The following is a 26,688-nucleotide window of genomic DNA, read 5'->3' on the forward strand; positions in this document are numbered from 1 at the left end:
GCTCTCAATCTGGCAGCTTCAGAACTTTTTCCCAACCCTGCTCAGCTGTTTGATGGACACCTCAGTGCTAGGAAACTGTTTGTACTTCTCAGTCTTATCAGGTTGCATGTCTGGAGGACAATATCATTCAAAGGCCATTTTTACTTAGCTTTGTAATGGATAACATTTTGTTCCCTAACACATTATCTCTTGCCTTTCTAATGATTTCTTACCAAAGATCTGTCACTTAATATTTTCATTTTCTGTAAGAAACCACACATAGGTACATGCTGCTGCTGCTGCTGCTAAGTCACTTCAGTCGTGTCTGACTCTGGGAGACCCCATAGACGGCAGCCCACCAGGCTCCCCCGTCCCTGGGATTCTCCAGGCAAAAACACTGGAGTGGGTGGCCATCCTTCTCCAATGCATGAAAGTGAAAAGTGAAAGTAAAGTCGCTCAGTCGTGCCCGACTCCTAGCGACCCCATGGACTGCAGCCTACCAGGCTCCTCCGTCCATGGGATTTCCCAGGCAAGAGTACCGGAGTACACTGACGTTGCCTTCTCCATATAGGTACATGAGAGGAGAGTGAAAGTATCTGTAGATTTCTAGAGCCAAGAGAATCTTACAAAATCTTTCTCTATTTGTCGAAAAGGAAGCTGATAGCCAGAGAAACTGAGTAACCATCATATAGCTAGTGTTAAAGCCAGATGGCTTTTTTACTCCCAGTTCAGAGTTTTTACTAAATTTCATAAAGCATAAGGGAGGTCACCCTAGAATGACAAGTTGGCCACGTGATAAGGCGTTAAACTACTGAATCGCATGGGCAGTGGAGAGATAACTCCACATCTCAGATAGTTTAAGGGTTTTTATTTTTAACCAGGAGGGGAAAAAAAAAACGAGCAAAATCTCCTAAAAACCTCCTGAAATCTTGAACTACATCTAAGCAGAAAAAGGACAATTGGTCAAGGTTTCAGGAAGCCCGTGGAATATATGATGAGAGAACTTTACAGAGACAAAGATATAGAGGCTCCATCCCTGGATGGGGAAGCTCCCCTGGAGAAGAAAATGACTGCCAACTCCAGTATTCTTCCCCTGGAGAATTCCATGGAGAGAGGAACCTGGCGGGCTACAGTCCAAGGGGTCGCAAAGAGTCGGACACAACTGAAAGACTGAACACACACACACACAATTTTATCAGAGGACATAGGAAGGGTAGATGAGAGGGAGAGAAAGAAATACTCTACAATTGAGGAAGAAGACAAACATAGAATACTCTGGACTTCTTTGTCTTCCTTGGGATCATACAGCAGCATCTTTGTCTTTCAGCAATTGCTTTTAAAGAAGAAAACATTTATTTAAAAAATCACAGACCTTTTTTTAATTAACAAAAAAAAAACTCTCAAAATTTGCTTGTGAAATGAATTTTTGTGAAATGAAAATTTGCTTCTTTAATACTCGTTAATACTCATAATACTCATAATTTAATACTCATAATATTCAAGGTCACTTTGGTGGCTGCAGGGACTAGAGTTTTCCTAGAGTTTTGCAACTAGTCTTTTAGGAAGAGTATCTTCATTTTGCAGATAGGAAGTTGAGGCCTGGCGGTGTTAGTTAATGTGTTCAGGGCTTCCCTGGTGGCTGAGTAGTAGAGAATCTGCCTGCAGTGCAAGAGACTCGGGTTCCATCCCTGGGTCGGGAAGACTGGAGGAGGGCATGGCAACCCACTCCAGTGTTCTTGCCTGGAGAATCCCATGGACAGAGGAGCATGGTGGGCTACAGTCCATGCGGGTCGCAAAAGAGTTGGACGTGACTCACTGACTAAACAACCACAGACAACATAGAAGTGGTACTTTCCCTGTCCCCAACATGTTGAAAGTAACAGTTAGGGGAAGTCATGAATTTCAGAAACTTGAGGTTAAAAACAATTTTAAGACTTCCATTAGTTTTTGTAGTTAATTTGTACAGGGGAAAAAGAAATAGTGTTAAAGAGACCAAGGGATTGCTAGATTTGGTTTTTTACTTGTGGATTTTGTGTTAATGCCCTGAAAAGTTTATACTTAGCATCTACTATATACTGGGGACAGAGAAGGCAATGGCAACCCACTCTAGTACTCTTGCCTGGAAAATCCCATGGACGGGAAAGCTTAGTGGGCTGCAATCCATGGGGCCTCTATAAGTCAGACACGACTGAGCAACTTCACTTTCACCCATTGGAGAAGGAAATGGCAACCCACTCCAGTGTTCTTGCCTGGAGAATCCCAGGGACAGGGAAGCCTGGTGGGCTGCCATCTATGGGGTCACACAGAGTCGGACATGACTGAAGTGACTTAGCAGCAGCAGCAGCATATACTGGGGAAAGAGGTTAGACATTTTTATCCCTACATGTAAATGAATGTATTGTGTATGTCTGTGTGCATTAAACAGAGAGAGAGAATTATTATTTTAATCCTACTTATCTTTGAAGAAAATAATATTTAGAGAAGTTAATTTGCTGAGCAGAAACTTAGGCTTCTTTCCATGACGTTGTAACTATATTGTGACTATCCAAAGAAGTTGTCCCACTGGCAATTGGAAATGAAGTTTGGCAACATGGGAAAAAGAAATCCAGCTGTATTTATAGCCATAAAATTGGGAAGAAAAGAATGAACACATGAAAGTGAGTCCTAGCAGTACCTCAAAGGTGTGTCTCGTATGATAAACATTATGGTAAATATCTATAAGTAAATGACACAGGAAAGGAAAAGAATCAGGACCGGAAAGAGAGATAGGAGATAACTTGGTACAACATCAAAGAAGAAAGAGTATCAGGAGATATTGCAGAGATGGGGTGAGGGATCATCAAGGATACTGAATGCTGGTCAGAGGTGAAAGCGACAGAGGGATGGAAGAAAATCTAGAGTCTAATAAGTGTTCTTGAAACTGAAAGCCAGTAAATAGAAGACATTTCCACGGTGTGACAGATTTGGGGGTGAGAAATCAATCAGTTAGTTAACAAGAAATACTTTGAATTGGTTTGAGCAAAAAATGAAACATTAAGAAGTCAACACAGAGAAACAATTTCTTCACAATGGTGCAGTATTTGAAAACAAGCTTCTGGGGACTTCATGAGCGAGTGAGTTATGAAAACAGATGCACTCTGGCTTAGAGCCCTCTGCAGTTTGTGATGGGGCTGTAAGCATCTTCTCAGAAATAAAAGTGAGACCATTTTGGGGAGAGAGCATTACCATTTTTAGACACTTCTGCTGAGGACAGAAGCTTTATGTGAGGCAACGGAATTATTTGAGGCAGTTACATGATTAGAAGACTTTTCCTATACACATCCTTCAGTGCGCTGTACCTTCCCCTTAATAGGAAAAGATCTCCTGTTGTCTCGGAAAGACCAACGCAGGTCTTGACGGGAAGGGCTCCTTAGTGGTGAGCTCCGGGGATCTCAGATATTTTGTTCTACTGTCAGTCTGCCGAGCTAAACAGAGGATGTGGCTGGGGTAGGAGGCGGGGACTGTGCATATGTGTGTGTGTGTGTGTGTATGAGAGTTTTCTCATTTCCGCTTCCCCTTTCAAGCTGGCAAAAGCAGTTTCATGAAGACAGAGAGAAAGGTGCGATATGCAATATGATACCTTCTCCCTGTCCTCACCTCCGTCCCAAAACGGGGGAAGGGCAGTGCCCAGCACTGACAACTGCATTGCCTCAAACTCAGCTCCCAGCCAGTGGACAGGTGAGTACAACTTCCACCTAGTTTTAAGATTGTGCTGGCTTAGAATGGTGCCAGGAGATAGGGAACTTCCCTGGCGTCTCAGCGGTAAAGAATCCATCTGCAATAAAGGAGACCCGGGCTCAGTCCCTGGGTCAGGAAGATCCCCTGGAGTAGGAAATGACAACCCACTCCAGTATTTTTACCTGGAAAATTCCATGAACAGAAAAGCCTGGGGGGGCTACTGTTCATGGGGTCGCAAAAGAGTCAGACGTAGCTTAGCGACTAAACAATAACAGGAGAGAGGGGGAAACAAGTCAGAGAAAAATCAGGCGGCAGAGGAAAGGGAAACATCAGGAGAAGAACTCCCACATCCCTGACTTCAACCTTAAGAAATGCATCACTGTGCCTCTTGGAACATGGTCTCTTTTCTTTTTTTTTTGTTCCTTCCTATTGTCAGAGAGGTACTCTTGGCAGGGTCATAAAACATGGGTTCCTTTGATGACCTGGTTTAGTATTTAGGAATTCTTTCTCACCTGAGAAATTCTCTCTGTGTCCTGCTGTCCTTACTTTTGCTTCATTTCAGTCTGATTCTAGCTTTAAAAAGTTCTCAAGGAGAAAATTTCTTCACTTCATCCGCTCTAGTGTTCATAACTCTGACTCTCGAGAGTACGTAGCCTAAGTCAATTTTGCTTTTTGTGGATAAGACCTCTTTCTTCAAAAGCTGCAGAAGGAGATTGGTGAGGAGATAAACTATAGCAATATATGCTTGAGTGAGAGAAGAATTTATACAACTGGACAACACGGGACCAAATTTACTGGAAGGCCCAAGATCGATAACCACCTCTCAGGTTGGTGTTCAAGCCGTACACCTCAGCGATGGATTGATCAATATATTGACCCCTTAATGATCTATGTAATCCTGAGTGAGGAGGGGGTCTGCTCTTCCGATACATCTGGTCTCAGCAGTAACCAGGCTGAGCATGTCACCACCTGCATGAGTTTGGGGGAAGGTAGAGGAGTGTGCTGGGGTTTTCCCATGCCCTGCTTGCTACTGAATCCACCAGAGGGTGGAGGAGCAGAGGTGGGTCCCCAGTGCAGAACAAGGACAGGATGAAAGAGCCCCCCAGAAGGGATTTGATGAGACCATGAGGGTTTGGATGAGAGCCTCAGTGACTCCGTCTACCACAAATGGCCCTGAATAGGGAGAAAAGAGAACTTTCTCGACTTCTAGACAATACACGGCGGTACCCAGGATAGGAGATTGGCAGTTGCAGGATTTCAACTTTTTTGTCTAAGCTTGTTAATAGGCTTGAGTGATTAGACCTAAAGATCTGGTATAATTTTCCTATAACTTGAAGCATTATTATGAGGAGGGTAAGTCAGGTTTATTATCTGTCTCTACTGAGAATATCATCAGAGATAACCAGCTGAAGCTATCACAAGAGGGATAGAAAGAGGTTTTACAAATGGTTTCTTATTCACAGACACCCCAAGGAGTTTAGAAATTCTTTCCAACTGTACTAATAACTTTTTCGCATAACTCCTTTGCTCCACTGAAACTTAGATGGAGTCCAGTGATTAAACATAATGTAGTGGCCATGGAGACCCAACAGAGTCATTTTGATTCATGATTCATATTCTATTAGAAAAAGGAGAGGAAACTTATTCTCAGCCCGGATCATGATTCACACAATAAGAGAAAAAGATCCGACGTCTATCTCCACTTGATAACTGCCAAATGTTTACTGCCTAAAGGACAAGACCAAGGTTGGTATTCCAGTACCCGTGGTACTACGGTGGGTCTGGCCCATACCTGGGCCTACTGCAAAAAGCCTGAACACAGATTTTGAGAAGATGAAGAGAGGGTGTAGATATTGTGAAAGAAAAAGAAGAGTAAATGTGAGTACCTGAAGACAGAGTTTCATTACCAAGGAAACAATATTGAAGCATTAAAGACTGTAATTCACAGAACTAACTTGATGATCAAGACATCTGTTCATTCTCACTCCTGTTTCTAGACTGAACTACCTGTAAACCAGTCCAAATGAACTGACGCCACTTATTCTTGATGCCTGATGATAACCCATCCAGAGGAAAGAAATTAGTGTCTCTCAACATGAACAGCTCAAGATTCCTTTTTTCCAAATGTACAACTTTAGCAAAGAAGAGAGAAAAAGAGTCTGTAGATGGTCTTCTTTCAGGATGCATTCAACTAAGCTTATTTGTGGGTGGGGGGGAAGGAGGAAATGAAAAGAGAAGGGTAAAAGAGTTATAAAAGTGAATAGGCATTTTTCTTGGTTTTATTTATCAAATAGCATCCCTCTTTTCTCCTTGAATAGATTGAACTGCTGCCTTAGACCACAAGAAGTCTCAAATGCAAAAATCCTGCACTCAGGGTAATTTTTGTTCTGATGGTCTTCCAGACAGCAGTGACATGGGAAAGGGTTACAGATTGGGAAGGCGTTGCCTACTTGTGAAGGAACATGAGAGCCTGTGGCAGGGGTTGGGGTATGGAGAACTGCGGGCTGTCAGCCTGGCTTGAGGTGGAGTTTGTCCTATTCAAAAACTGAGAAATTGGCTGTCCTGGGATTTCCCACAATCCCTCACAACAGCGGTGATGTCTGTCTTGGCTGTGACCGAAGATAAGATGTACCCACTGTGGAAGGTCTTACAGGCCCCATCATGGAAACTCCGCTTCCTTTTTCTCTCCTCCCACGCTTGTTTTCACTCTCAGTCCAATTCACAGGCACTGCTCGGGGTGTAGGCACAATTCAGACAGAAGAGAAGAGAGGCCTGTCTGATAGTGTCCCAGGAGGAGGCCCAGAGTGCTGAAGAGAAAACCAGGGCTGGGTCTTAGAAACCAAGAGTGGAGGCGGAGGGCTGCCCAATATGAGGGAGAGGCTCACACCTGGGGCCCAGGGCTCGTGTGTTCCGCTGGTAACAGTTGGTGCTCTGTGTGACTCCAGATAAGCCTCTCTCTCTCTGTCAGTTTCCTTGACTACAAAATGAGGGATCAGGATTATATGATCTCTCTGATCCCTCTGAGTAGTAAGTAAGAACAAAGAACCTGTTTTCTGCTTATTTTTCGTCTCTTCTTAACAGCGTCGTCTTCCTTTCATCCTCTGGATTTGACACGCTCTTCTGTACCCTGTCCCCTGGAGGAGGAAATTGCAACCCACTACAGTATTCTTGCCTGAGAACCCCATGGACAGAGGAGCCTAGTGGGCTATAGACTGTGGGGTCGCAAAGAGTCAGGAATGATTGAGCACAAACACATCTCTGCCCTACTGCCCGCTTCTTGTTCCTTCTTTCCTTATTCCTAAAAATGTCCCAACTTTAGTGAATGATTTAGACTGAGGGAAAATTAATAATAATAATAACTATATTTATTAAGCACCTCCTTTATACATCGGGGACTTAATATGCATTATCTGATTTTTAAATCCCAATAACCCAACAAGTCTGGTACTCTGTCTGTTTTTTATATATGAAAAAATTTAGGCTTAGAGAGAACAAGGAATTTCACCAAGGACACATACACAGTAAGTAGACAGAACTGTGATTTCAAACAAGGCTTATTCTGACTCCACAGCACACATTCTTTCTACAGTTTTCCTTCTCAAGAGTTGACCATTCTTCCTAAACCCCTTCAAAATATCCCCATAGTAAGATATCTGTAACTGGAGCTGATATTTGGCAGGTTCAGATTGGTAGGCTATAATGGTTGTTAAAATATTAAAATATGTTCATATCAAATTTTGATAAATATTCATTGTTTCAAGCCCTCTGAGTGCCCATCACTAACTCAGCTATCCCAGCGCTTCCTACAAGACTCCCCAGATGGCACCAAAAATTCAGTGCCATGCTAGCCATAGCACTTGTGGGACCCAGTCCAAGGACTCTGACTGGTGTCACCTCTGAGTTTCCTGTGCTGCTAAATGTTCTGAATGCTACAACCATCTAAAAGTCATGTGAGATTTCAGGCAAACTCTCCTCTAAAGTAGAACCTAGGGTCTTGACTGCTATTAACCAAACAAAGTCACTCTTCTTTTGCTAAGATGATAACAAAGTTGAGCCGAAATTACTTTTGCTTTATCTGCCTCCTCTGTACTAGATTATCAGATGGACAGTTTATGTACCATGATGTGGAATAGAATATTTACTAACATAGTTTCTCTTTTCTTTTATCCTAAATTGCATTTACTGCTGACATCTACACGGTGATTTTAGGTTATTCTCATATTCTACTACCAGTGGAAAGATGATACAACTAGAGTTAGATCAATGTGAGTTTAAATCTCAGTACCACAAGATCTTAAATATATGACCTTGGATCACTCACATATCACTCTGAGCTTCAGATAATAATAATTAGCTCCAAGGAGATTGTTAGTAGTTTGTGGGGAAGTTTTAGGGGTAAATATAAGGAATTCTGTACATCTCAGTTATTATGAATACTTTGACTTTGCCCATGTTAATATTAGGTGAATCTCAGACTATATTCCTTAGAAAAGAGATACTGGAAGTAAGTGATGATCTCAGTGTAGTAAAAATCACATACCCATAAAAGATTTTCTCTGCTACAAAAGTTACTGCTTCTGCTGATGATTTTGGTTGGGAGATATTCCTTTCAAAGCTTTTAAACAACTCCCTAGTCTTAAACCACGAATGGTGATTCTTCTTGTCTAACTTCAGTCCTATCTGCTGAAATTTTTTCTTTTAACTATAACATCCTCAGAACAAAGAGAATTTACTCTTTCTCTGTTTGGTTATAGTCAGTTTCCGGAACACTCAACAGATGATGGCGAAATATTTGAGGAGCAAACCTCTAGAGAAATGTAGGGAAGGCAAAGACAAAGGACTGAAAATGGTAGCAGAAAGGGAAAAAAGACTTTGGAGTGATTTAGGCAAGTAGCAATAAAATCAGTGTGGCATTTTTGTTGTTTTGGGGGGTGGGGGGTGGGGGGTGGGGGGAGATGATTAATGGAAATGTCAGAGAAAATTTATCAGACATCCATCCTTATAGAAGATAGATTAAATGTAACATTATAATATAAACCAGCATTAAGAAAGATGGTACTCTGATCCCAAAGGAACTTTTGACCAAGGAGTAAAAATTTACAATGAAAAATTCTGGAAGACAGTTTTTTTGTGTGTGTTTTTGTTTTTGCTTTTTAGGATAGGAGGATTTGCTAGTTTCAGCTTATAAATTCAGTAAGACTTGTGTGGCCCTACGTTCTAGCAACAAAGCCTTGGTGTGACTACGCCCCAAGCCTTCTTCCTCTTCATTACAAGGTAGATAAAACATATACTGATACACTAGAATTTGAGACCATGTGGAGTCCCTGTCCTAGGACACACACTAGATGAGGATAATTTTTCAGCCCCCGTGCGATTCTTGCTTTTTTGCAGGTACAGTGTCTGCTGAGCCCCTTCTGTTGTGAGGTACTGTGCAATGTCCTGAGTAAGATTTAGGGGAGAGGTTCAAGCATTGGTGGATAATGACAGGAAATGTAGGCACATACATCTTGCTGAATGTGGTATAGGCCCATGTGCTGGGTGCTGGAGGTGGGCAAGAGAACAGAGATGACTTGAGGAAGCCTTCAAAGGATAGACAGCATATGGTTGGGTAGAGAGGAAGGTGGATGAAACTGTATAAACTAAGGCAAAGGATCAGAGAATCTCAAGAAGCGCCAGGGGCCCATGAGCTCTCCTGACTGAGTCACACTCCTCTGGTCTCCTTCGTTCAGCCTCCCTCATCCAGGCTTACCACTTTCCTAGGTCACTAGGAAGTTTTAAGTCTGGAACCTCAGGAAAGCAAAGTGTTAGACACTCAATCATGTCTGTCTCTTTGCAACCTCATGGACCGTAGCCCACCAGGCTCCTCTGTCCATGGAATTCTCCAGGCAAGAAGACTGGAATGGGCAGTCATTCCCTTCTCCAGGGGACCTTCCTGACCCAGGGATCAAACCCGAGTCCCCTGCACGGGTGGCAGATTCTTTACTGAGTCACCAGGGAAGCCCTCATAAATCAGTGTTAATTGAAAGGAACTTTGTTAAGTAGGAAGTAGCTCCCGAGGCCACTGGACCATTCTCTTACAGGAAAAACTACACAAATGCTTCTTTTGTACAGTATCATTCCTACAAATATTTCAAATTCAACTAGAATAAATTCATAAATGTTATTATTAGAGGCAAACTCTACAACATTCATTGCCACCAATTCAGCTTCCAGAGAACAAAGTCAATGCCCAAGTAGAAAATCTGATTGACTTACCGGAAGTCAGTTAACGGAACAGCAAGTTTGGAAGAATGCCCACATCTCCCAACTCCCAGTCACTGCTTGCTGCACTGTACCAAACTCCACTGCACACACACGTGTGTGTTTCTGCACGACTTGCAGAAACCTCCATACCTTCTCTCTGCTACAAGCCACCCCCATACCTCCCAAGGTACCGCCCTGACAGCTGTGTGCATGCATCCCTTGGTGCTAACACTCTCACTGTTGATGTGCTTGTCTGATAATCATCTGCCACTTCCTCCAGATTTCCACAAAGAACACTCAGTTTCTTATCTTCCAGCAGCACAGCTTCCTTCTGCTACAACTAACCAGACAATTCTATTTCTTTGTGCCTCGGAATATTGCTCTATGTTTAGTGTTCCCACACAATGCCCCGTGAACCCGTCTCTATAATCCAAGTGTGGCAGAGATTAGAGAAAACCAGTTAGATTCTGTTTAGGAATCAGGGGCATAGCAGTGAACAACCCAGAGGAAAATCTCTGTCTTGGTGGAGCTTCTATTTTAATCAGAAGAGTAAATAATGAATTAGATTAACAAGTAAAATATAATGTTAGTGATAAGAACAATGAAGAAGGGAAGGAGCTGCAGGGAGGTGACTATTGCCTGGAGGCTGTGGAGGCCAGGACTGTCTTCCCAGAGAAATTGCTTGAGAGCTGAGCTTTGCAGGTTGAGTGTGTCAAAGGCTGAGGTTGGGGGAAGACAGGGGAAAAGAATGTGTGAAAAGCCTGGGGTTAAAAGAGAGATAAGCATTTTCAGGGGGCAGAGGGGAAATGAGTCTATATGAGTGTGATGTATTTTCCAAGAAGTAGGAGTGCAGGATAGATTCACATCATGGAGGATGTTGAAACCCAAGTAGAGGCCTCCATCACTCATCTCAGTTAGTGAGATTCTGACACAGTGCTTGGCTATAGCATCCTCACTGGGAAAACGAGCCCAGAGAAAGGGGGTGAGTTTGCCGAGGGGACGACAGAGGATGAGATGGTTGGATGGCATCACCGACTCAATGGACATGAGTTTGGGTAGGTTCCGAGAGTTGGTGTTGGACAGGGAGGCCTGGCATGCTGCGGCTCATGGGGTCGCAAAGAGGCGGACACGACTGAGCAACTCAACTGAACTGATACTATTAGCAAGTGGCTGAATGTGGGAATCCGTGTTCCTTCCTTCTTTCCCTCCTTTCTTCACTTCTTCTTCCCTCCCTTCCCAACTTCCTTCTCTCACTTCTTTCCCTCTTTCTTTCCTTCCTCTCCACCTGCCTTTCTGACTTCCTTTTAAATTCCCCTCATCCCCAAATAAGTTTTGGTGAGCTGAAGATTTCCTATGATTTAGGTGAGGTTCATTTGCTCTGGAAATTAAAGACAACAGGCAAGTCAACCTTTGATATTTTCTTCCCTAGTCTGACTGATGCCAACCTATTAAATGCTTTGGATGGTGGTGCAGGACCAGGTAGATGCAGGCTAAGACAGCTTTTTTTACTCTCTCCCTAAATTCTTTACAGTGGTAGTTTCAGCCTTGTTTTATCACCTCACAGCAGCTTTAGCCAAAGGACAACAAATTCTCTCTGCTACCACTCTTTGCGGCTTCAGTCTGCATCACAGAGTGATGCATCTAATTTCCCCTCAGAGGCATGGCTGTGGACAAAGAGCCCAGTGTCCAGGGTTAATAATGCTGTATAGTGCCAACTGCTGTCTCTCCCTGGGGGGAAAAGTATGCCTAGGCTGGACCTGAAGTAAAAGAATTTAGATCAGACAGCAGTAATTATATATCCTTTTCCTCTGAATATACTTTGTCTGTAACAAACAGAAGCATCCAAAACAATTTTATTGCCCTAGGAAGGCTTTCATACTTAGAATCTTCTTTTCAAAAATAGCTATTTTAGTGCCTAAATTATTGCTTCACTGATGGTTTTGTTTTTAAGAGTTTGAAAAGCAGGAGTCTCTGGAAACTGGCTCTCTTCTTGTTTTTCCCCCTTTTATTTTTCCTAACTCTAACAGATAAAGGTGTAGCTATGAGGATGGAGTGTTTATGGCAGCTCCAGGGATGAGGGCTGGTCCCACCTCCACCTGTTCACTGTGGAAGTTGTGGGTGCAGCTGGTGAAGAGGCAGGAGGACAGAGTATAAGCAAATTACAGTATATTTGCCTCAAATCTTTTAAGCTCTATTTGTACAATTGAATGATTCATCCCCTCTGTTTTCCTCTTCGAATAAGTGGCTCGTGCCATCGGAATGCATCACTTGGAAGAATACGCAAGTGTTGATTAGGCAGTGTTAAATGAAATATTAGCACACTGATGGACTGGGGAATTAACTCAGAGCCAGGGAGAAACCCAAGATGACAAATTAGAAGGTGATGATTCTGAAGGTGGTAACTGCTAATTGATCCAGAAATTCCAGAAAAGAAACATCTACATCTGCTTCATCAGCTGTGCTAAAGCCTTTGACTGTGTGGATCACAACAAACTGGAAAATTCTTAGAGATGGGAGTACCAGAACACCTTACCTGCCTCCTGAGAAACCTGTATGCAGGTCAAGAAGCAACCATTAGAACCAGACATGGAACAACTGATTGGTTCAAAATTGGGAAAGGAATATGACAAAACTGTATATTGTCACCCTGTTTATTTAACTTATATGCAGAGTACATCATGCAAAATGCTGGACTGGATGAATCACAAGTGGGAATCAAGACTGCCAGCAGAAATATCAATAACCTCAGATATGCAGAAGATACCACTGTAATGGCAGAAAGTGAAGAAAAACTAAACAGCCTCTTGATGATGGTGAAAGAGGAGAGTGAAAAAGCTGGCTTGAAATTTAACCTTAAAAAAACTAAGATCATGGCATCTGGTCCCATCACTTCTTGGCAAATAGAAGGGGGAAAAGTGGAAGCATTGACGGATTTTATGTTTGGGAGCTCCGAAATCACTGCAGATGGTGACTGCAGCCATGAAATTAAAAGAGGCTTGCTCCTTGGAAGGAAAGCTATGACAAACCTAGATAGTATATTAAAAAGCAGAGACATGACTTTAATGCTAACAAAGGTCCATATAGTCAAAGCTATGGTTTTTCCAGGAGTCATGTATGGGTGTGAGTTGGACCATGAAGAAGGCTGTGCACCAAAGAATTGATGCTTTTGAACCATGGTGCTGGAGAAGAGCTTTGAGAGTCTCTTGGACTGCAAGGAGATCAAACCGGTCAACACTAAAGGAAATCAACCTTGAATATTCATTGAAAGAACTGATGCTGAAGTTGAAGCTCCAATACTTTGGCCACTTGATGTGAAGAGCCAACTCAATAGAAAAGACCCTGATGCTGGGAAAGGTTGAAGGCAAAAGGAGAAGAGGGTGACAGTGGATGAGATAATTGGACTGAATCACCAACTCAGTGGACATGAATTTGAGCAAACTATAGGAGACAGTGAAGGACAGGGAAGCCTGGTGTGCTACAATCCATGGGGTCACAAAGAGTTGGACACTACTTAGTGACTGAACAACAACAGTGTCTCCATGTTGCTTTTATTATGGGATTCTCCCACCCCATTTCCCCCAGAGAAATCCTATGTTAAACAGGAAACAAAACAAGCCCAGAATGGCTGTAGTTAGAATGACATCCTGGTTGTGAGACCTTTAGAAAATTGGTTTAACCTTTGAGATCTAATTTTTCCCCTTTCATATATCTTTATGAAGATCAAACAAAATGAAATTTACACATTGCAAATTTAAAGATATTTTCATTTAATGGAATATTCTGGGAGACAAAATTCTTAAGAATTAAAATGTTTTCTAATATGACATCTCACCTATCATGAGAGGCAGCCCTTTCTCATTGTCCCTTAAATCATACAATGTTTCAATTTTCCAGATTTGAAAGCCTTGCCCTGGTGTTTAGGTTGTTCAGAGCATTCCTTTTTTTTTTTTTTTTTAAGAACCAGACATCTCCTCCCAGCTCTTGAATAGGCCGAGGGTTATGCTCCTTTGTGCAGAGCTGGGAGAATGTGGGGGCAACCCCAGGGGTGGTGGATTCTGAACACAGGATGACGGTGTATCGCTGTGTTCCAACTCTCAGGATAGCATGCCCGTGGCCAGAGGCCCTGAAGTCTGAAGCAGCGCCATGGAGGGCTCTGTGCTGAGCCCCACGTCCTGGGAGAGACGCAGGGCCTGGCTCCGTCAGAGCCGGCACTGGCAGACCCAGGTCCTGGAGGAAGAGGCTGCAGCGGCCCTGCAGAATGTCCCAGATGCCGAGCCCTCTGGCCTGGATGACGTTTTCCAGGAAGGTAAGGAAGCCAAACAGAGAGGCACATTGTCTTGTGATAGGGAATATGTGGTAGATGCCCAGGTCTGCCGTGTGGGCAGAGGGTCCCCGGTTTCTTCCCTGATAGCTCAGTTGGTAAAGAATCAGCCCACAATTCAGGAGACCCCGGTTCGATTCCTGGGTTGGGAAGATCCCCCGGAGATGGGAGAGGCTACCTACTCCAGTATTCTTGGGCTTCCCTTGTGGCTCAGCTGGTAAAGAATCTGCCCGCAGTGCGGGAGACCTGGGTTTGATCCCTGGGTTAGGCAGATCCCTGGAGAAGGAAAAGGCTTCCCACTCCAGTGTTCTGGCCTGGAGAATTCCATGGACTGTATAGTCCATGGGGTCAGACACGACTGAGCAGCTTTCATTCTCCCTCCACGTGGCTCATTTTGGCTGGGATAAACGAGCTCAAGGGAAGACCGTAAAGACAGTAACATAAGCTGTGAACTGTGTAGGAAAGAAAGGGCCTAAGACTGAGGAAGAGGAAGGGGCACACTTCTGCATCGCCCCGCTAGCTGTGAGGACCCAGGCCGGGAGCTCTGTGAATGCTGGGGTGCTCCTCTGTGGTCCGTGTGACAAAGCCACACTCAGCCTTGGTGCCTGGACTCTGGCTGCTGCTCACTTGCTGACGTGACCTTTGGCAGGTCACTCACGCCTCTAGGACATACTAGTCTGACTGAAGTATTAGTACCTGAAATAGTAATAGTACCTTTTCCACATGCCTCTCAGAACTTCTTGGAGGTTCAAATGATGCTACAGACATGATTGAAAAATAAAAAATAAATCTTATGTAAATAAGCCTACCCTTGCTTATTTGACAGGAAACAAAAAGAACAAAAGCAAAATTATGCTGGTTTTTCTTGTTTTTTCTTTCATTTTTCTTTAAACAGAAGAATCTACCCCTGTTCCCAAACCTTGGGGTATTTTCCAAGTTTCTGGGAGAAGGAGGGCACAGAGGCCAAGAGAAAAGAGACGTCCACTGTTTTTTTACATGGGTATATCACTCTTGTACCTTAAGGGAAAATTTTATGGGAATAAAAAGTGTTCATGAGGTGGCTTGAATAAGGATAAACTTGTGGAATAGGCTGAGTTCCAGGGAGGAAGTCAGATCTCCTTTGGTCCCCACAGTGACCTGATATCTGACTTTTCTAGGAAATCCAATCAACAAGATTGAAGACTGGCTGCAAGATTGTGGGTAAGTGCCAGCAAAGTGGTGTTGAGCGTGGCTGGTGGTTGGGCGTGCTGCCGCTGGAGGACTTAGGGACAGGGGCATGAGTTTTAACTGGGCCTTGTGATTAGAAGTGAGGTTGAAATGAGTGAGAGGGTCTGTAAAGAACTGGGTGAGTGGGGGGTTAGGGCTGTGAGTCAAGTGCCTCTCTGGGCTGAGACCAAGTTAGGGCGAAGGTCTGGAAACAGACTGGATCTGGTCTAAAACCAAGAAGGACAGACACTGGCAACCACAGTGAATGACTGGGCTAAACTCCAGTCCCTGTTCCATTGCTTTTCCCTTTGGATTGGAGTCTTACACTGCGGACAGAAGAGGAGTTAAAAACCTAACTGTTCTTAAGACCAGAGTAATTCATCATTATGAATCATTATATTGCTTATTTCTACAACAGAACACAGGAAGGGCTAGGCGTTTACCCTAGTTATTCAAAGCATTGACTAAGTGGAACAGGTACTTCAAGGCAGATTGTAGTATTTCTTTTTTCCTGAGAAACTCTTAAAATTTGAGGCCCCACACCCCCAACAGGCTGTCCCATTTTAGGCTCAGTCTGCTCAGACACGGAGGGAAAGCTTTTGTGACCTGTTTAAGTGTGATCACTTGTGTGATAATGAATTCTCAGAACTTAAAAACTTCTGCCTGCTCTTTATTTCCTCTCCAGAAATGTCCCCAGCTTGATACAGCCTTTCATCTAAACTCATTTATTAACATAAAAATAAACCCATCCTGGTTTATTTAGTAGGAAATAAATAGCACTGCATAATCCAAGGTTGTTTATTTTAACTCTGCCCTGGGAGGTAAGGCCAGGAAGGATTTATTTTGGGTGTTTTTTTTGTTGTTGTTGTTTATAAAACATATTGTCTTTCTTGATTGTCATAATCTGGTTCAAAATTTTTTTACTTCAAAAGTCAATTAAGGGTAATCAAAATACAGGAAATTAAAGGGATGATGTTAATGGGAATGCTTGCAGGTTTGGGTGTGTAAGAACTGCCCCAGGATTTAAAATGCTTCCCACAGTTCAATACTCCTTTGTACTCTTTGTTTATGAATTGGGTATATAGGAAGCGCAGTAACTTGGGCCTTCTATGTCAGAATAAAATGATGCTAAGGGACCTTTCAATGCAAATATGGAGAGGAGCAAGCTCTGGATCTAGTCTCTAGTCATTGATTTTATGTCCTAAGCAATAACTCATGAAAGGCCTGGGACTTGGATGAGGGATGTGAAATGTCAGACCATCATTCTCAGTGAGAAGACATCAACACATCCAGGCTTTTGTCCATACTTCTGTTGTGTATCCCACATACACATAGAAAAGCAAGGGCCAGCCTGAGCTGGTCCTCATAAGTAGACTATAGAAATGCCTGCTAGAGCACAATTAGAAAATAGAAACAAAGGATGCACACCCAGCAAATCTTGTATTACCAGATTTTGTTTTGGACAAATAAGGAATTTTATCAGTGGTATTTTAATGTAAATTTTATTGAAGTATAGTATACACATCAGTAGAATTTTTCCTTTTAATATAAATTGTTCAACTCAGTGAATGTAAATTCCAGCTGTCAGATGAGTACCTTCCCGCGACGAGTGCTGACCACGTGGAGCCTGTAGCTAACAGTGCGGTATTGGGCACTTCAAACTTTGTTTAGAGGGTAGATCTCGTGTCAAGTGTTCTTATTTAAAAAAAAAAAAAAGTCAAAGGGAAATGAAGGTTCCCTGGGAATTGTTGGATATGTCTGTTTCCTCGATTGGTGATGGATGGTATCACAAGTGTTTACATATGTCCAAGCTTATCAAGTTACACATGTCAAATATGTGCTGTTCCTTGTATATCAATTGTACCTCAAAAAAAACCTGTTAAAATAAGAGCAATATAAATCACGTTGAAGTATAAAATATTTACTGAAAAATAAGTGAGGATTAAGTATATGGTTCAGTGAATTTTCTCAAAGGGAATAGAGTGATGAAATCTGACAAATCTAACGTGAAACATTGCCCGCACTCCAGGAGCCCCTTATGTCCCCTCCCGTTCACTGCCCTACTTCCAAGGGTAACCAGTACCCTGACTTGTAGCATCATAGATAAGTTTTGTGCTTTTTAAAGTTTATATGCATGGAATCATACCATATGCACTTTTTTATACATGCTTCTTTTGTTCAGCCTTAAGTTTGTGATGTTCTTCCACGCATTTTCATCCAGCAATAGATCCTTCTTTTTAATTGTGTAGCCCTGGCTGTCTACCCATCGTGCAATTTATCCACTTTACAATAACTAGAGATTTGGGAGTCTCCTGATTCTGGGCTATTATATATATTATTTCCTTTGGTGACTATGTACAGGCATTTCCATCGATGGCATACCTAGAAATGCAACAGTAGTGTGTTTTATTGTAGTCACATTAGTAGTGGGCTTCAGTAGTTGCATTACTGTGTGCTGACGCCACAAGCATTAAATGCAACAGTAGATCCTATCATTCTAGTAGTTGACTGCATTAGCTATCATAATGTCTTTTAATAGTAGTAGGAAATATTAATTTATACTAATATTTGTGATGTTCTATGTACTAACACGTGTTTGTTGTATTATAACATATGTTTTTATGCAATTATATATTAGGAAGAAAAGTATATATTTGTAGTTCTAATTGTGTTTATTAGAATTACCCATTCTTAATTACTTTGAGTATAATTCTACATTTTATAACACACATTGATGTTTTTCTTATGAGGACAGGTAAAAATCCAGATTTTAGAAAACATTGTTGATTTTTTCACTACTTAAAGGAAAGTATCAGTAATATATAGTGATGTATTTTGAAAAATTAAGCACAGTTTGTTCTACAGTGTCTGTAAGCCCATTTTCATTATGAAACATTTCATGAACTGATACTCTGATAGCCTGAGAGTTGCCTGGATCACTGAATAAAGGAGAAGACTTGTTTCAGAACAGCTCCAATGGCTGCTTTCCAGTCAGTTTCCCTGTTAACTCGCTTTAGCAACTCTTCTCTGTTCCAGCCTCCATTTGAGATTATATGCAAAGCATCATGTGCAACTTCGTTTTTAGAACTTTCAGGAAAGCCAACTATAAAACTTACAACACATCGATGCTCAAAGTGAACTTAGACAATGATAATATCTAGGCATCTAAATCACCTTACTTAATATATTTGAGAACATAGCAGCAGCAAGGTGCCAGGACTAGAATCGAGGTACTCTGTTCCCCATTCAAAGCTTTTTCATAGACAACTTCATTCACTTGTTTCCGACAGTGAATTTCTTCCTTGTTTAAGTTGTTTCTCACTACCGTGCATGCTGACTTCCATCTGTTCTTGTGGAGATAGTGAATGTTTGATAAAGTACATATCTCAAAATGTAGAAATATAATCTTCAACCGAAATGCCGTTCCTACTGCTTCCTGAAAGACATGATATTCACCAAGAATGGAGCTAAGAGGAAAGAAAGGAAGGGTGGGTAGATAAGATGACCTCCTAAAAGATTTTTTTCTTAGTCTCAATATTTGCATTTGTAATGGAAAGTTTATGGTACCCAAACCCCTGCTTCTGTAAATAGATTTCTCCAGTTTTGTTTCCATGTTTTTTCTTCCTATTTCCTAGCTTCTGAAGAATTATTGCTAAGCTGACTTGGGGCACTGTGGTCAGCATGATGGCAGCCCAATTTAAAATATGGGGCCCTCTGACTGCCTCTATGGATTTGTCAGTCAAATCATCACTCTCCATTTTCTTCACCATAAAAGCGATAGAAATACTACTGACTCTCATTAGAAAATTACACAAACTTGTGGGAGATATTTGAAGAAAAGCCCCTTTGAAAATGTAGTGATTTAAACCTGTGAGTTTCTTTTTGGTTTTTAGATACTCTGAAGAAGGGTTTTTTGAGGAAGCAGGACAGTCGAACTACAATGGTAAGTAGAGGCTCTATTCTTTCTTCTCCTATTCATCCACCTTAAACGGTGTGTGTGTACATGCACACGCATATGAGTGCATGAGAATGCTATCTTTTCACTGCCTGCAGAACACCTATTAATGGTCATAAGGCAATCCAGGAGGCCCAGAAGGTAGTGTTGGCTGAGAGCCCACAAGCCAACTAGTCCTCAAAGGTTATCTTCTGTTAGTGGTTGCTTAGCTAATAATCACTGCTATGGACAAAGAGCTTTATAAAATGTGTGTGTCTGTGTATGTATGTTTATGAGTATGAGTGCATACCCATGTGCTAATTCTTTGACAAAGGACTGTGTACATGACTATGTGATTTGGGGACAGATTAATTGTAGGTAATTTTATAAAACAACAAAAATTTTTACTTGATTATTTTTAATCAGAATTATGAATGTGATTTTAGTATATGTATGGCTGGGGTTGTTTTGCAGATGTGTGGATGTGTGACGTGACTGTGTGGTTGTAGATGTGTATATAAGTGTGTAAGCATGTGTGTGAGTACAAGCCTGATTTTCTGCAGCCCTTGCCTCATTATCTGACAGGGTGCCCCAGCCATGGAACCAGCTTTGAAGATGACTTGAGCCTTGGAGCAGAGGGTAAGTGGCACAGCTCTCTGAGGTTGGGATTGAGGAAGCTGCTATCCACCGGATGAATGAAGATAGACTAGAAGGGGAGAACTGCAGAAAGAAACAGCACATCCATGGCGTCTTCTCTGCAGGGAAAGAGCAATCCCATATGATCTAATGGAAAACTCAGAAAGCATCACATGCCCAGAAATGTCTGCTCACCAGCCTATCAAGACATTTACTGGTTCATCATTGGAGCTTTCCTTTGGCCCCTAGGAAGATAATACACAAAATCACCATAAAGTTGGCTGCCCAGACATCTTTGAAATGGTTTTCTATATAGAAGCCCCAAGCAGCCTGAGCACTGGGTGTAAGAGAGAGATTACATTGGAGGAAGATAAAGGCTGAAAGGAAGGATGGAGGTACAGCAACCCACCAGTGTCTTCTGGGACCCTTAGAGACACATGTGGTGAAACAGAAATGCTAGCCTGGGGGCCTGAATGACTCTGTCCTCCTCAGGACAGAGAAACTCTTGTCTGGACACCAGGCATGGTTCAGAAGCTCAGAGGCTCGGGGCCAGTTTTTCTCTGCCGTGTTTGTCCCCCTTCCAGGTCTATGTTTGATAATCTTCATATACTTTCCTAAAGAACAGGGTTCATAGGGTTTATGGGCCTGCAGTAGTAGCAGAGAGGAGCAGAAGGGGCTGAGGTTTCAATTCAGAGAGGCAGCTCAGATGATTTTCATTTTCCCTTCTAACTGTGTCTTTCTGTTACTTGTCCAGCCACACTGTTGGCCGCCAGCAGCAAACTCTACTCCAGGTAAGTGTTAGCTTCAGCCAGGCTGAGTGATGTCTCTTTCAGGAGCTACTGAATTGGGGTGGGCATCAGAGTCCAAGAGATTAAAAACAAAGAGCTGCAGTTTCATAATAGAGAGTGAAATTTCCAACCAGAAATGAGACCATAGGTTCAGTTTTTATAGTAGATGGTTCAAACATGCCCAGCAGGGAGTGACTGTGCCCACAGGGCATGTCTAGAAGCCAGAGCACAGACTGATCGCTCACAAGATCAGTGTGACTTCAGCATTGATCCCTGCAGGAGCTTCCTGGAGACATCCCGGCCCGGACAGCTACTAGATCTTGGCTGCAGTTTGGCTTCCAGCAGCATGACTGGTGGGACCAACAAGACTAGTTCAAGGTAGGTACCAAGTTTGGCAGGGTGTAAGGTCACGGAAGATGAGAGGCAGAAGAGACTGGAACTGAGAACCATTGCCGGTTTTTTTCTGGGATATATTACTAGCGCTTCTATGCAGTCACACACTTGACAAGGGTGACAGTGTGCTTCAAGAATAGCAGGGATGCACAGATATCTACTACTCAGAGCTGGTTGCTGTGTGAAAGTACAGGTGTCTCCTCCCCTGGACTTTGTACACCAGGAAGTGTAATATTGGTCCCATCACATTTCCAGGACTTATAATAAGTCCTCAGCAAACAATCAGTTGGATATCAATTTCAGCAAACTGCCAGAGATCGTGAAGGACAGGGAAACCTGGCATGCTGCAGTCCATGGGTCACAAAGAGTTGAACATGACTTAGTGACTGAACAACAACAAAACAGTCAATAAATGTATCCATTGATTGATTGATTGAGGTGATAAAATATTGATTCATTCAAGCAATTTTGTATCTCCAAATGCAGACCAGGCAATGACGGTATAGAATTTGAAAATTAAGCAGATAAAAAGTTTGCCTGCAGGAGCTCAACAATTCTATAGGGTGAAAGAAAAATACACACCAATAACTCTAAAACAAGGTGGAAAATGATGAGAATTAGTGTGCTATTATAAAAATTGTTTGGAATTTGGAGTCAAAGTTTGAATATCAAACCTGGTTCTCAGACTTATTAGCTTATTTACTATTTTTAGTGATTTGTACTCACTGAGCCTTACACCCCAATTCAGTTAACACATAGACTCTCTGGGGGCGAGACTCAAATGTCTGCATTTAAAAGAAAACTTTTGTTGAAGTACATTTGATTTACAATGCTTCAAATGTACAGCAAAGTGATTCAAATATACATATATATATATATATATATATACATATATATATATTCTTATTCAGATTCTTTTCTATTATAGATTATTACAAGATATTGAGTATAGTTTCCTGTGTTGTATAGTAGGTCCTTATTGTTTACCCATTTTATATATGGTAGTGTATATGTGTTAATCCCAAACTCCTAATTTATCTCTCATCCCCTGCTATCCCCTTTGGTAACCATAAGCTTGCTTTCTGTGTCTGTGAGTCTATTTCTATTTTGTAAATAAGTTCATTTCTATCTTTTTTTTTATTCCATGTGTAAGTAATATCATATGATATTTATCTTTCTCTGACTTACTTCACTTAGTATAATAATTTCTAGATCTTTGTTGCTGCAAATGGTATTATTTCATTCTTTTTTATGTCTGATATATACCACATCTTTTTTCCCTTGATTTTCTTGTTTTTAATTTATTCATTCTTAGTTAGAGAATAATTGCTTTACAGTACTGTGTTGGTTTCTGCCACACATCAGCATGAATCGGCCATTGGTATATATCCCCTCCTTCTTGAACCTGCCTCCCACCTCCCATCCCGTCCCACCCCTCTAAGTGGTCACAGGCTTGAGCTCCTTTTGGCTTATAGAGCAAATCACCGGCTGTTTTACACGTGGTGATGCATGTATTTCCACGCCACTCTCTCAGCTGCTCGTCCGGCCCTCTCCTTGTCGCTGCGTCCCCAGTCTGTTCTGTGTCTGCGTCTCCACTGCTGCTCTGCCAGTAGGTTCCATATGTGTGTGTGTGTTAATATAAGGTATTTGTTTTTCTCTTTCTGATTTACTTTATTCTGTATAATAGGCTTCAGGTTCATCCACTTCATTAGAACTGACTCAAATGTATTCCTTTTTATGGCTGAGTAATATTCCACTAATGATGACCATCTTTTCATGTCTATTGGCCATCTATATGTCTTCTTTGGGAAAATATCTATTCAGGTCTTATGCCCATTTTCTAATTAGGTTCTTTATTTTTTTAATATGAGTTATATGAGCTATGTGCTCATTTTATATTAACTCATTATCAGTCATATCATTTGAAAATATTTTCTCCCATCCAGTAGGTTGTCTTTTCATTTTGTAAATGGTTTCCTTTGCTGTGCAAAATGTTTTAAGTTTAATCAGGTCCCATTTTTTCACTTTTGCTTTTGTTTCCTTTGCCTTATGAGACAGATCGAAAAAAGCTTTGCTATGATTTATGTTCAAGAGTGATCTGGCTGTGTTTTCTTCTAGGAGTTTTATGGTTTCTATTCTTATGGAACTGTCTTTATCCATTTTGAGTTTATTTTTTTATGGGGTAGGAAAATGTTCTAATTTCATTCTTTTACATCAGCTATCCAGTTTTCCCAGAACCATTTATTGAAGAAACTGTCTTTTATTCCATTGTATATTCTTTCCCCCTGTATCATAGAATACTAGACTGTACATGCATGGGTGTATTTCTGGGCTCTGCTCTGTTCTGTTGATCCGTGTGTCTCTTTTTGTGCCAGTAGCATACTGCTTTGATGACTGTAGCTTTATAAAAGAGCTGTTTCTGAAATGAGCACAGGTCACATTTGAGCTCCTTTTGATTTAGAGCAAATTCTCATTGGCTATTTTACATATACTATCACCTTAGTGGGAAGCGCAGCTAGAGATGGGGGGGGCGGTGAGGGTGTTGGCTAGAGCCAGAGTTAGGTGTGAGCCAGGGCTCTGTGCTCGGTGACTGACTGTTCCCTATCCAGGGCAAGACTGTGTCCTGCGTTTTTGGAGCAGGATTCCCGAGGGTCAGGTCTGAGCTGGTTCCCTTCCTTTCAGTGTGTGCACTCCCCCATCCCAGCATTGCTACCTTCGCCCCGGAGGGGAACAGTGCTAGAGCAAGAAGGGCAGAGCAGGTACCCAGAGCAGGCTAGGGCACACTCTGGAGAAGTTCTGGCCCATTCAGTTAGAGTTTCAGCCCATTCTTGATCTGCCTCCTCTGAGAGCAACAGTAACGGCTGCCATCGCCCGTTTCAGATCTGTGCAGGGTCCAAGCCAGCTGCATACCCCACAGCTCCACAGTCTTCACTGATAGGCCTCCACCCTAGCGGAGCGCCGCACTAGCAAGTGAGAAGAGCTGGAGTGATGCTCAGTGTAGGTTGCAGGAAGCTGGCCAGAGTCCCAGACACACTGAATCTGCTTCCTCATCCCTGTTTCAGGAGTAAGCAAGTGTGTGCATAATCTCTGCGAGCACAGTTCTTACCGCCCTCCTGTTAGTCCTACTGGTTTTCAAGCTAGCGAATGGGACTCCTCTGCCCAGCATCAGACTCGAGGGCTATGGTGCCCAATTTGTGGTCTGAACCATCCATTCCCCAGGGAGGATCTCTGAGCCTCTGGGACCCCCCCTCCTCCTCTGTGTCCCCTCCTAGGGATGCAGATCCTGACCTGATCATTTCTCTTCTCTTCCTACCCACTTCCTTGTAGATCATTCTTTATAGCCTAGTTGTCGAAGAGTCTTTCTGCCAGTCTCCATCCAGTCTGATTTCAGCAAGAACTGCTCCTCGTGTGGATGTATTTTTTGGTGTGTTCACTGAGGGCAGTGAGCTCAGCATCTTCCTTTTCTGCCGCCTTGATATCCTGCCTCCTCAGGGATCTAGTCTTAGGACTACAATTCAGATAAGGAAACTCGGGATCATGGAGATGAAATTAGCAGTGAGGAGGAACGCACAAGAATAGGGCCAGGGATTCCAATTATCCAGCTTTTACTTAAACAAGAGTGTTTACTTAAACAGTTTGGAACACCTGGCATCCTTTCCGAAGAGATTAACAGTGATTAGTCGAAGCCTCAAATAATTCACAGCTCCCCTGCTCTCACTGATGTTTGGAATGCCCTGTTAGTGAGCTCCTGTGTCAGCAGCCTGGTGCTGCAACGATTTCCACATAGACGTATGTTGGAGACAGAAAGTGTTTGATCTACACATGCAGGGCTTCTATCCTGAAATTGTGCTATAAACAGGCCTACCTAACATAGCTGTAGTGATACAATTTTATCCTCAGGGTGAGAATAAAATGAGTTCTGTGTTGCTTACACACTCATTGCCTGGTTGGTCCACCAACCACTGGTGCAAGCTGGTGCAAGTTACAAAGCACTTGGCAAAAGCCAGCTCTATCATGTAGCAAATGGGAGCTGGCTGGTTAATAACACAGCCACAGAGCATTTTGCAACTACACTGATTTTGATTTTTCGGATCCCTCTCATAGCAAATTTTCATTCATCTGTAATCATTTTAATCAATTGTTTGAAGTACTCTAATAGAATCACGTTCAATTTTTAAACCAAGGCCAGATTGTAATTCCCAGGTTTCAGACAAGAGAATTTAGATTCAGAGAAGTGAAAGCTTTTCTGGGTTGCAGTGGTAGACAGAGAAATGGCCAGAAAGGTATCTCAGTGTCCTCACACTTTTATTAGATAGTCTGGATTACCCTGTTTCTCAAAGCTTCCTGTGTTTACCCAAACCCCCACTTTTCAGCATCTCAGAGATTCTGGACAAGGTGCAAGAAGATGCGGAAGATGTCCTTTTCAGCCTGGGCTTTGGTCAGGAGGACCACAAAGACACTTCTCGAATCCCTGCTCGATTTTTCACCACTCCCTCTCAAGCCAAAGGCATTGATTTCCAGCTCTTCCTGAAGTCCCAGGTGCGGAGGATTGAGATGGAGGACCCTTGCCTCATGCTGGCCAGTGAGTGTTAGCACAGACCCGTGCTCTACTCCTCTCTCAGCCTCCAGACAGTCATAACAGGGATCAATGGCTCTAAATCCTACTTTCTCCTGGTTAGCTTCTCTTGACCCTTTGTCTGTTGTGTCTGTTTCTTCCTATGTTGTCTTCAGTGAATGGAGAACTTTGAGTTCTGCTTCTCTCTCTCAAAGACTTTTCAAGAGACCTGGTATCACAGTGACTTTCTTTTAGATCTTCTCTCTTTTCGATGAATCAAATTGGACTGATGTCTTTAAATCTTGTCACCATTTTCTATTTCTCAGTTGGAATTAGTGAATGTTCCCCATTTATAGCCATTACATTAATACAAGTTCCATTTAGGACAGCAGTTCTGTTAATTATGTTAAATTGTGCAGGAGTTTATAAAGCATTCATATTCATTGGCTTTTCTTCCAGAGAAGGAAGGGCTCAGGAATATTTAAGTAAGCACACCAATGATCCTTATGTGTAATCTTTCCATATCTAGGGAAACAATGATTTAAGTTGTCCCAATTCCATACTGAAGAAAGATATGAGAGGGCCTCTCTACTTTGATGAGGGAGGAAAGACTATTTTATTCTATATGTTAGAATATATTTCAAATAATATTCTTTTACAGCCCATGCTACCCCCCATCATAGTGGTGTTCCTGATAATGTTGTTTCAGATCCTTTGTATAGATTCAGCTTTAAAATTTGGTAAAATTATACTCCTGAGCTCCACTTGCTGACATAAGGATTTTCAGTGGAAGTATTTCACAAGCACTTTATATGATTCCTATGCACCCTAAAGATTGAGGATGTTTTTGTTGAATGTATTTTGTGTGCCAGGTAGAGATGTTAAATTCTGGAAGAATAGCAGCTAGGCAAGAGGA

The 26,688-nt window shown here is 42.2% G+C and overlaps 1 protein-coding gene across 2 annotated transcripts in view; it reads left to right on the forward strand.

The window, feature by feature from the left end:
• The first annotated feature begins 3,544 nt into the window (after positions 1-3,544).
• TESPA1 (thymocyte expressed, positive selection associated 1) overlaps positions 3,545-26,688 on the forward strand; it is a 32,886-nt gene continuing 9,742 nt past the window's right edge. For both annotated transcript variants that reach the window (XM_043441355.1, XM_043441356.1), the window contains exons 1-8: positions 3,545-3,696; positions 14,038-14,245; positions 15,418-15,460; positions 19,360-19,409; positions 19,986-20,039; positions 20,791-20,827; positions 21,104-21,202; positions 25,591-25,799. In XM_043441355.1, the coding sequence (XP_043297290.1) occupies positions 14,083-14,245; positions 15,418-15,460; positions 19,360-19,409; positions 19,986-20,039; positions 20,791-20,827; positions 21,104-21,202; positions 25,591-25,799 (655 nt within the window). In that variant the 5' untranslated portion in view covers positions 3,545-3,696; positions 14,038-14,082. The remainder of the gene's footprint in view (positions 3,697-14,037; positions 14,246-15,417; positions 15,461-19,359; positions 19,410-19,985; positions 20,040-20,790; positions 20,828-21,103; positions 21,203-25,590; positions 25,800-26,688) is intronic.

Source organism: Cervus canadensis, chromosome 21, assembly GCF_019320065.1.
Source record: "Cervus canadensis isolate Bull #8, Minnesota chromosome 21, ASM1932006v1, whole genome shotgun sequence".
Taxonomy (NCBI): domain Eukaryota; kingdom Metazoa; phylum Chordata; class Mammalia; order Artiodactyla; family Cervidae; genus Cervus; species Cervus canadensis.